Raw genomic sequence first — 12,014 nt, forward strand, 5'->3', positions numbered from 1 at the left:
ATACTACACCTGTAATATACATCCCTATACACTGCACCTGTAATAAACTACACCTCTATATACTATACCACTATATACTACATCACTACACCCCTATATACACCTGTATTATACTACACCACTATATACTACACCTGTATTATACTACACCACTATATACTACACCTGTATTATACTACAGCACTACACCCCTATATACACCTGTATTATACAGGTGTATATAGGGGTGTAGTATAATACAGATGTATATAGGGGTGTAGTGGTGTAGTATAATACAGGTGTATATAGGGGTGTAGTATAATACAGGTGTATATAGGGGTGTAGTATTATACAGGTGTAGTATATAGTGGTGTAGTATAATACAGGTGTATATAGGGGTGTAGCATAATACAGGTGTATATAGGGGTGTAGTATAATACAGGTGTATATAGGGGTGTAGTATAATACAGGTGTATATAGGGGTGTAGTATAATACAGGTGTATATAGGGGTGTAGTATAATACAGGTGTATATAGGGGTGCAGTATTATACTACACCCCTATATACACCTGTATTATACTACACCACTACACCCCTATATACTACACCACTATATACAACACCACTACACCCCCCCATATAACACACCTGTAAAATTACATTCCCATATACTAAACCACTATACCCCAAATATTTGTCAACAGTTACCCCCCTCCCCCACCCCGCCCGCTCTCTCTTCTTACTGTCCCTCCTCAGGCACCTCCGTGCGAGCCCCCCGCTGAGCGGCTTCTCTTTCACATGCCCAGGCTGCGCCGACGCTGTATTCCTAGGAGCCGCTGATTCTCTCCGTACAGGCCCCGCCGCTGCAGTTTCTTTTCCTGCCGGGCGGGAACTTTTCAAATGACACCCGCTCGCCATACTGACGATATCAGGGCACGCGTGTGTCACAAAGAAAGGTGCCGGATAGGGAACAGAGGAGAGATTCCTGTGTTCCGCTGCCTGCACTGACTGTGCGGAGCTGATGGATCTGTCCTCTGTTTCCTACCCGGCACGCAGCATGCGATGAGGGCAATCTGACCACGGGCCTCCCGGAGCCTGGAGCTCCGGACAACAGGTCAGATTACCCTCATCACTGACCGGCCAGCAAGGACGTCCTGAGCCAGGCGGGCCGGTCACAGAGAGTAGGTGGGCCGGATGTGGCCCGCGGGCCGCCCCTTGCTCAGGTCTGGTCTAGCAGATTGTGTCCCTAAGTATACTGAGCATACTTTGCCTTTAGAGTTTGAAATATTGTCTTATTACAGATTCAGCAAGATCAACCATGTTCCACTCCAAAAGAAAGCAGCTCCAATAAAAGCAAAAAAGGTTAGTGGAAGAAAAAAGGAAGAACTTTAGGTAAAGTACATAAAAAGGTGCATTTATTAGACCCTGGCATGCTAATATATGTAGAATAAACCTAAATAATAGTCACTGTAGTAAACAATAAATAATTGTAATCAACAGCAAGGCCAAAATGTAATAAAATCTATGCTTATGAAACATAGTAAACCACAAACTCATACATTTCTTTACTAAATCATTATACTGGTCTAAAACCAGTAGCAGATATACATTCTAGGAGCCCATAGGAGCAAAGTGATACAAATCATACATGGTCTTTCTGAAAGGTCTAATCCTCTCTTATAAAATGATAGGACAATTTGTACAGATGTTAACCACATAATCTTTGAAAAAGTTGACACAAATATGGCTCATCTTACAAAAATACATTCTAATTTTATTTCTTTAATTTTCAGGTTCCAACCAAGCAACAGCAATGTTCTAGAAGGATTTTTCAAACTACTGTAATTGCTTTGATCTCTGTAATGGCACTTTGGTAAATAAATTAAAATAGAATTAGTTTTAAGAAATGTACAACTCTTTATTTTAATAAAGCTATTTATCATGAAGGGGTACTACCATCTTAGACATTTATGGCAGACTTCCCTGACTTGCCATAAATGTGTGATAGAATTGAGACCCCCCTTTGGGACCCACAAATATCATGAATAGAGATGAGCGAACCGGTCGTGGTTCGGCTCGAGTTCGGTTCGTCGAACGGAGGTCTCGTTCGAGTTCAGTTCGTCGAACGTTCGACGAACCGAACTCGAACCGCATAGGAAACAATGTCAGGCAATCACAAACATAAAAACACCTAGAAAACACCCTCAAAGGTGTCCAAAAGGTGACAAACAACTCATAACACAACACAAACACATGGGAAAGTGACAAGGACATACACTCATGCGAAAACAAAAGAGCTGGACAAGGAAAAAGAGGAGGAGACACAGATATAGGCATGGCACGCCCTTCTAAAATCATGTAAAACACCGCAAGGTGACTCCAAGCGGAGTCTCCCTTTTTTCCAAAAATTGGGCCACACACACACCCACCCCTTCAGTAGCAGCACTTGTGCCCCAGTTGTACACTTCACAGCTAGATTTGCATCAAGCACATTCAAAAATACGCCATACTTAACCGTTCCCAGGATGACCCCGGGGTAGGTAGCAAAGTCTTTGCTGAACCATGACTTGTTCATCTTGGCTCCTTTTAAAAAACACAGCAAGCAAGGGTTACTCCAAGCGGAGTCTCCATTTTTTCCAAAAATTGGGCCCCACACACACCCACCCCTTCAGTGGCAGCAGTTGTGCCCCAGTTGTACACTTCACAGCTAGATTTGCATCAAGCACATTAAAAAATACGCCATTCTTAACCGTCCCCAGGATGACACCGGGGTAGGTAGCAAAGTCTTTGCTGAACCATGACTTGTTCATCTTGGCTCCTTTTAAAAAACACGGCAAGCAAGGGTTACTCCAAGTGGAGTCTCCCTTTTTTCCAAAAATTGGGCCCCACACACACCCACCCCTTCAGTGGCAGCAGTTGTGCCCCAGTTGTACACTTTACAGCTAGATTTGCATCAAGCACATTCAAAAATACGCCATTCTTAACCGTCCCCAAGATGACCCCGGGGTAGGTAGCAAAGTCTTTGCTGAACCATGACTTGTTCATCTTGGCTCCTTTTAATAAACACAGCAAGCAAGGGTTACTCCAAGCGGAGTCTCCCTTTTTTCCAAAAATTGGGCCACACAGACACTAACCCCTTCAGTGGCAGCACTTGTGCCCCAGTTGTACACTTCACAGCTAGATTTGCATCAAGCACATTCAAAAATACGCCATTCTTAACCGTCCCCAGGATGACACCGGGGTAGGTAGCAAAGTCTTTGCTGAACCATGACTTGTTCATCTTGGCTCCTTATTAAAAACACGGCAAGCAAGGGTTACTCCAAGTGGAGTCTCCCTTTTTTCCAAAAATTGGGCCCCACACACACACCCACCCCTTCAGTGGCAGCAGTTGTGCCCCAGTTGTACACTTCACAGCTAGATTTGCATCAAGCACATTCAAAAATACGCCATTCTTAACCGTCCCCAAGATGACCCCGGGGTAGGTAGCAAAGTCTTTGCTGAACCATGACTTGTTCATCTTGGCTCCTTTTAAAAAACACAGCAAGCAAGGGTTACTCCAAGCGGAGTCTCCCTTTTTTCCAAAAATTGGGCCACACAGACACTAACCCCTTCAGTGGCAGCACTTGTGCCCCAGTTGTACACTTCACAGCTAGATTTGCATCAAGCACATTCAAAAATACGCCATTCTTAACCGTCCCCAGGATGACACCGGGGTAGGTAGCAAAGTCTTTGCTGAACCATGACTTGTTCATCTTGGCTCCTTTTAAAAAACACAGCAAGCAAGGGTTACTCCAAGCGGAGTCTCCCTTTTTTCCAAAAATTGGGCCACACAGACACCCCATCAGAGGCAGCACTTGTGCCCTAGTTGCAAACAGGATGTTTTGATTTGCATCAAGCACATTCCAAATCCACAAGCATTTACTCTCCCCAGGATGACACAGGGGTAGTAAATTCCTTGTGGATCCATGACTTGTTCATTTTGATGAACGTTAGTCTGTCCACATTGTCACTGGACAGACGCGTGCGCTTATCTGTCAGCACACACCCAGCAGCACTGAAGACACGTTCAGAGACAACGCTGGCAGCTGGACACGACAAAATCTCCAAGGCGTAAGTTGAGAGCTCTGGCCATTTTTCAAGATTTGAAGCCCAAAATGAGCAAGGCTCCATTTGCAAAGTCATTGCATCAAAGTTCATTTGGAGATACTCCTGTATCATCCTCTCCAGTCGTTGACTATGTGTCAGACTTGTTGTCTCTGGTGGCCTTGCAAAGGACGGTCTAAAAAAATTATGAAAAGATTCCATGAAATTGCTGTTACCAGCACCAGATACGGTGCTCATGGTACGGGTAGACTGTTGAAGATGACGAGACCGTCCCATGTTTGTCAAGTTACAACTGGGAGATTTACTCCCTGCACCTGCACGGCTGTTTGGTGGAAAAGCCGAGCTAAGATCGAGTAACCGCTTCTGCTGATACTCCTGCATACGTGCGTCCCTTTCTATGGCTGGAATTATGTCACAAAATTTGGACTTGTACCGGGGATCTAATAGTGTGGCAAGCCAGTAGTCATCATCACTTCTAATTTTGACAATACGAGGGTCATGTTGGAGGTAGTGCAGCAAGAAGGCGCTCATGTGTCTTGCGCAGCCATGCGGACCAAGTCCACACTGTGTTTGTGGCATAGAGGTGCTAACCGTTCTTTCTTCCTCTGACATCTCCCCCCAACCTCTTTCAACAGAAATTTGACCAAGGTCTCCCTCATCCGCTGAGTCTTCCATGTCCATGGACAGTTCGTCCTCCATTTCTTCATGTTCTCTTGAACCTTCCTCAACATTTCGCCTGCTACCATGCGCCCTTGTTGATCCCTGTCCCCCATGGTCCCATGCCTGCCGCGTTGGTGATGATGAACGTCTGGACCTTGGGGATGTTGTTGTGTCTTGCGCATATGAATCCTCCTGTAGTTCCTCCCCTTCCTGTTGTCTCACCCCCTGACTCCGAATAGTGTTTAGCGTGTGCTCCAGCATGTAAATGACTGGAATTGTCATGCTGATAATGGCATTGTCAGCGCTAAACATATTCATCACCATGTCGAAACTGTGCAGAAGGGTGCATAGGTCCTTGATCTGAGACCACTCCATCAGGGTGCTCTGCCCCACCTCTGCTTCTCATTGGCCCAGGCTATACATCATGACGTATTGCACCAGGGCTCGGCGGTGCTGCCACAGTCGCTGTAACATGTGGAGAGTCGAATTCCTGCGTGTCGCCACATCGCATTTCAGGCGATGAACCGGCAGGCCGAAAGACTTCTGGAGCGATGCAAGTCGCTCAGCTGCGGCGCTTGAACGGCGGAAGTGAGCAGACAGTTTTCGTGCCCTGGTCAGAAGGCCATCTAGGCCGTGATAGTGTGTTAAAAATTGCTGGACAACAAGGTTCAACACGTGAGCCATACAAGGCACGTGTGTCACCTTGCCCAGGCGAAGGGCCACACCCAGGTTTGCAGCATTGTCGCACACGGCCTTACCGGGCTGCAGGTTGAGTGGAGACAACCATTTATTAAACTCAGTCTCCAGAGCTGCCCACAACTCAGCCGCTGTGTGACTCCTATTTCGAAGACATGTCAAGCTAAAGACCGCCTGATGCCATTGCGCTCTGCTGCCAGCATAGTAATGAGGGGTGCGTGATTCCTTCTGCGCAGTGCAAACGCTGGTGGCCTGACCAGGCAGGCTTGGGGCAGAGGTAGAGGACCCAGATGAGGTGGAGGAGGCAGAAGCAGTGGTGGAATTTGGACAGACAGAGGATTGACACACAAGTCGTGGGGACGGCAAGACTTGTGCAGCAGACCCTTCACCATCTATCACCATAGTTACCCAGTGCCCAGTCAGCGACATGTAACGTCCCTGTCCATGCTTACTGGTCCAAGTATCGGTGGTGAAATGCACCCGTTGACACAGAGTTTCTCAAGGAAGCGGTGATGTTGTGTGTGACATGCTGGTGTAGCGCGGGCACACCTTTCTTAGAGAAGTAGTGGCGACTGGGCATCTGGTACTGGGGCACAGCGACAGACATAAGGTCTCTAAAATCCTGTGTGTCCACCAGGCGGAAAGGCAGCATTTCGGTAGCCAAGAGCTTACAGAGGGATAAAGTCAACCTCTTAGCTTTGTCATGGGTTGCAGGAAATGGCCTTTTATTTGTCCACATCTGAGGGACAGAGATCTGGCTGCTGTGTGTAGACGGTGTTGAGTAGGGTGTCCCTGGAAAAATGCAGCTTTGTGAGGAAAGTGCAGGCGTAGACATGATGTCGCCTTCATCCAACGTTGGTGCTATCGATGTCTGAGAGAGCTGTACACACGTACTTGTTTCCCCTTCCAAACCAACTGACGACCTACCAAGCAAACTGCCTGTTGCGGTTACAGTGGTGGAAGTTGTGCGTGGAAAACCAGGTGTGACAGCTGTCCCCACAGTCCTAGAAGATGAAGAGCGCGCGGATGCACTAGAAGGGGCAGGCGGTGGATGGTTCGCTCCGCTAAGCCGCATTGCAGCACGGTGAGCTTCCCACCGGGACATATGATATTTATTCATGTGACGATTCATGGAAGAAGTTGTCAAACTGCTGAGGTTTTGCCCTCTGCTAACAGAATCATGACAAATTTTACAGATCACATAATTTGGGCGATCTTTTGCTATGTCAAAAATGGACCAGGCTAGGCAAGGCTTAGAGGGCATGCGACCTGCTGATCCACCCCGACTAGTGCTCAGAGGCACAGTGGTGGCTGAGGATGCAGTTGTAGACGTGCTACCAGTACTCCTACTCTGTCCAGGAAGGCGCAAGGTAACTTCGTCGTCAGTTGCATCCTCCTCCACCGTCTCTGTTGACCTCCTCGAGGGCCTGACTGTGGGTTGACAGTAGGTGGGATCTAGAACTTCCTCATCAATTGTTGTGTTTGCACTCCCCTCACCCTCAGACCGAGCCTCTTCTTGCCCTGACCGAATATTTAAGTTGTCATCCCAATCTGGTATCTGTGTCTCATCGTCATCAGTATGTTCCTCATTGTCTATAACAACAGGTGTTACAGTTTGTGAAAAAGGGTCAACATTATGCTCAGAAACTTGGTTCTCACGGCCTGAATCAGAGTCACAAAGGTTCTGGGCATCACTGCAGACCATTTCCTGGTCTGTACTCACTGTAGCTTGGGAGCAGACCTCTGATTCCCAGGCTATAGTGTGACTGAACAGCTCTGCATACTCAGCCATCTCAGTTCCACCATACTGTGCAGGGCGGATGGAGACTTCAGAGCTGGGAGAAAGCAAGTTTGATTGGGATGACAACTCAGAGGACTGGTGTTTTTTGGATGTGGTAGTTGAGGTGGCGGAGAGGGCACTTGTTGGACCACTTGAGATCCATTCAAGCATTTTCCTTTTTTGGCCATCATCTACCTTTGTTCCAGTTGTTTGTGTCCGTAAAAAAGGGAGCACATCGGATTGTCCACGGTAAGTAGTGGACATCTTACTTCTGCTGGAAGATGGTCTATCTTCAGCAGATGTTAATGGAGCTTTGCCACCTTCCCCATAGACAAACCCTTTTTTTCCTTTTCCAACACGCCTCTTCCCCTTTCCACCAGCATCTGTCATTTTGTCACTCATTTTGATTGCGACAAGATTGTGCACTTAAAATGTGGTAGTAAAAATTGAGAGGTGGTGTAGATTTCAGCGGTGGTCTAGCTTTATTAACAGCAGAATAAACAACAATAATTATCCCTGACAATGCAACTACGGCCCTTAAACTAGCAGCAGTGTTTGCTAGTATAATCCAAACAATAACTCCGGCAGTCCAATTGTAGAAAAAGGCAAACAGTCTGGGTTTTTGGTGCTTAAAGGGAACCAATCATCAGGATTTTCGTGTATAAGCTGCAGCCAGTGCAGTACTGGCACTATCATGCACAGGCTGTACATACCATCAGGGGGCAGCTCGGGTGTTTAGGCAGTGAAATACAACTTTATAAAGTTTGAAATTTCGTGCACTTTTTGATTGACGTGTGCACCTCTCTGTTAATGTCCGGGCGGGTTATGCAGTAGTTCCCCGCCCCCCCACCAGCCTGTTCCTCCCTCTCTCCGGGCTGGTTATGCACGTGTTCCCCACCCCCCCGCGCCGCCTGTTCCTCCCTCCCTCCCTCTGGCTGTATGTAAATATCTAATCTTCAGAAGAATGGCGCCGGAGTGGGCCTCTGCGCATAGCGCTTATCTCCGGCGCCATGTTTCTGAAGCCCCCGCATTACACAACTTGGTGTCTGAGAGGGCGGCGCCACAGCGATGTCACACCGGCTGGTGTGTTGGCCCGGTGTCCTGGGGCGGCACGATACAGGAGCAGCAGGTAATCGCGTCCTCCGATCAGCTGTTCTGCAGTCCTGTTGTGATCGCGCTCGCTCCTGCGGTCACAACGGGATCTGAAGGAGCGAGGGCGCATGCGCCGCCCTCTAACACCAAGCTGTGTGATGCGGGCTTCAGAAACATGGCGCCGGAGATAAGCGCTGTGCGCAGAGGCCCACTCCGGCGCCGTGTTTCTGAAGATTAGATATTTACATACAGCCAGAGGGAGGGAGGGAGGAACAGGCGGCGAGGGGGGGCGGGGAACACGTGCATAACCCGCCCGGACATCAGGAGAGAGGGAGGAACAGGCTGGTGGGGGACGGGGAACTCCTGCATAACCCGCCCGGACATTAACAGAGAGGTGCACACGTCAATCAAAAAGTGCACGAAATTTCAAACTTTATAAAGATGAATTTCACTGCCTAAACACCTGAGCTGCACCCCAATGGTATGTACACACTGTGCATGATAGTGCCAGTACTGCACTGGCTGCAGCTTATACACGAAAATCCTGATGATTGGTTCCCTTTAAAGAGTGATTTTATTGCAAAAATGTAAATAAAAAAAAAGTCTGTCCCAACGTTTCGGTCTCGGTAGGACCTTTATCAAGGGTTCTATCAGACTAAAGAAAAAAGATAAATGACTAACGTATTGGAAACAATATATTGCACCAACATGGAACTGTATAGGTCATCACAGAAAGGTAGGGAGGTGAGTATAAATACTGTGACCATGTACAGAAATGCCGAGCTCAGCCAGTGAATATTGCCAGAAGAGTCGTATAATGATGTGCTGAGAAGGTAGGAGACCCAGTCAGAGCTTATAGGATGGATAACTGGCATCAGGACTGGCCCTATGATGTAGGGTCTTCTCAGAGGGACGCTTAAAGAGAGCTGGTCAGAGGACCCATGGGGAACATAGGAAGGCCTGCGTCCGGAGGTAAGGATCCTGGCTGGCTGCTGTTGACTCTTTTCTCCCGAGCACCCACCATATAGTGAGCCAGGTCTATTCTAAACTTTTGCTAGTATAATGGCTTAGTAACAATGAATTTGAGTGTGCAATGCAGGCAGACGTGCTGCAAATATCTTTGCACTAGTGGGACAATACAGAAGTCCAACAGCCACGTTTAGGATGCCACTAAGTTCACTCAGTGTTTGCTAGTATAATGGCTTAGTAACAATGAGTTTGAGTGTGCAATGCAGGCAGACGTGCTGCAAATATCTTTGCACTAGTGGGACAATACAGAAGTCCAACAGCCACGTTTAGGATGCCACTAAGTTCACTCAGTGTTTGCTAGTATAATGGCTTAGTAACAATGAGTTTGAGTGTGCAATGCAGGCAGACGTGCTGCAAATATCTTTGCACTAGTGGGACAATACGGAAGTCCAACAGCCACGTTTAGGATGCCACTAAGTTCACTCAGTGTTTGCTAGTATAATGGCTTAGTAACAATGAGTTTGAGTGTGCAATGCAGGCAGACGTGCTGCAAATATCTTTGCACTAGTGGGACAATACAGAAGTCCAACAGCCACGTTTAGGATGCCACTAAGTTCACTCAGTGTTTGCTAGTATAATGGCTTAGTAACAATGAGTTTGAGTGTGCAATGCAGGCAGACGTGCTGCAAATATCTTTGCACTAGTGGGACAATACAGAAGTCCAACAGCCACGTTTAGGATGCCACTAAGTTCACTCAGTGTTTGCTAGTATAATGGCTTAGTAACAATGAGTTTGAGTGTGCAAAGGGCAGGAGGGTACAGTGGCAGGGGTGTGGGTCTGGGTAGAGGAAAGGAAGCCTGCCTTTCTATCCCTCCTAATGGGGAAATGCAGCGAGGAAATCCCTGACCTTAGCTACACAGACGCTGTCATCTTGTGTAGCTGTTAAACTCTGTTTTCACGGACCTGTCACCTATGGCTCTGACCCTGCTGGTATTAGCCCTTAAAAGGACTGATAGAAAGTGCTATCCCTATTCTGTACAGCGCTGTGTATAGAGCGTACACAGCAGTATCGTAGATAGGCGTTGCGCCAGCGGTGACTGACACCAAGGACGCAGAAGAGATAATGGCGTCCGGACGGGCAGATACTCGTTTTTATAATGCAGGGACATGTGACATGGACATCCTATCACACATGCCCTTGCTTCTCTGGCTAAAAGTACACTTAGCTGTGTGTGTGTCTGGGATTGGCTGACATGCTGGCCCGCCCCACTACACGCGCGCGCTTAGGGAAGGAAGACAAGGAAAAAAAAAAAAAAAAAATGGCGATCGCCATTATCCATACAGCAGTGATCTGATTGCGCTGTTGCCGCACACTATACACTGAAATTTAATAATAGTGTGAGTCACAGAGTGACTTACACTATTACAGCGGAAAGCCAGCTAGTAATTAGCTGGTCTTTTTGCTGCTAGAACCGTTCTCAAACATATCTAGAACTATCGAGCTTTAGCAAAAAGCTCGAGTTTTAGTTCTATCTAGAACAGCCCCCAAAATCACTCGAGGCGCGAACTGGAGAACCTCGAACCGCGAACCGCGCTCAACTCTAATCATGAAACAAGGGTCCAGATTTAAAAATGTGTTCTTCTGCTATTATAGTTCTTTAGTTAGTTACCGTAAATAGCATGAAAATAAGCAAGTTTAAAATCAACTTGCTTTTTCAATCTGCTGTCATTCCCCTAATTTGAGAGCTTTTATCTTAAATAGTGTACAATTTTTTGCGATGGAGCTAGGCCATTAGTATATGACCAAGTGTGCACAGTAGTTACATTCCAGGAGAGGAGTTAAAGCCTAACATACCAGTCAGCTATTTCTAGCCAGTGTCAGACTGGCCTAGGAGAGCACCGGACGATCCTTCGGTGTCCACCCATCCTTGCTTTTGTATGTTTGGCGCAAAGACACTTTGACTAATGTCTGGATCATTATTTAAGGTAGTACTGGCATCTACATTGAGTTCTGCTGTACTACCTTAATAAAACTCCCTGTGCTACCGTAACACCTCATTCCATCTTTCCCCCTCACACACACACATACCTCTGTCTGCTTAGCTTTGGGAGTGGGAGGATGTCTGCAGGCTGCACCGAGTAGAGTGCCCCCCATGTGAGTACTTCTACTCGTGCATAGCTATCAGTGTTAGTGATAGTGGCCCTGATTCAGTAAAGGTTGATATAGGTATAGGTGGTGGGGAAGGGAGTTCTCAATCAGTAATGGGTCACTGGGGGACCCATCCCACAATATTTGTATCATCCTTTACTAAACAAGGGACACACACTGAGAGCTATGCAAACATGGTACATTCACACTTCGTTTATGCATGTAGACAGTTGCATTTAGACAGTTGCGAGGCTTGAGTGATGGGCCTCAATCAGTTATGACCTTGGAGGGAATACAAAAACAGAGCTTCCACATATAGTCTAGAGGTGGCGAGTTAGAGAAAGTTAGAGAAAGTTCTCTTTCCATATTAATAAAGCTATAAATGTTTAAGGGCCTCCTTCCACCCCTAAAGCTATGATTGTGTAAGGGCCCCCTCCCACCCCTTCTCTTTGTCAATAATGGCTTTTTCACACATCAGATTTTTTGATACATGTGCAATCCAACATTTTTACAAATACTGTACATTATGCACCCATAACAGTGATAATGCTTTTTCACCTGTCTTCTTTTTTGAGCGAAAAAAA

At 46.9% G+C, this 12,014-nt stretch overlaps 1 protein-coding gene across 2 annotated transcripts in view; it reads left to right on the forward strand.

Moving 5' to 3' along the window:
• The window catches only part of MYRFL (myelin regulatory factor like), a 335,757-nt gene that overhangs the window by 200,339 nt on the left and 123,404 nt on the right, over positions 1-12,014 (forward strand). For both annotated transcript variants that reach the window (XM_075344883.1, XM_075344884.1), the window contains 2 exons: positions 1,281-1,341; positions 1,773-1,852. In XM_075344883.1, coding sequence (XP_075200998.1) covers positions 1,281-1,341; positions 1,773-1,852 — 141 coding nt within the window. The remainder of the gene's footprint in view (positions 1-1,280; positions 1,342-1,772; positions 1,853-12,014) is intronic.

This window comes from Anomaloglossus baeobatrachus, chromosome 4 (genome assembly GCF_048569485.1).
Source record: "Anomaloglossus baeobatrachus isolate aAnoBae1 chromosome 4, aAnoBae1.hap1, whole genome shotgun sequence".
NCBI classification, from domain to species: domain Eukaryota; kingdom Metazoa; phylum Chordata; class Amphibia; order Anura; family Aromobatidae; genus Anomaloglossus; species Anomaloglossus baeobatrachus.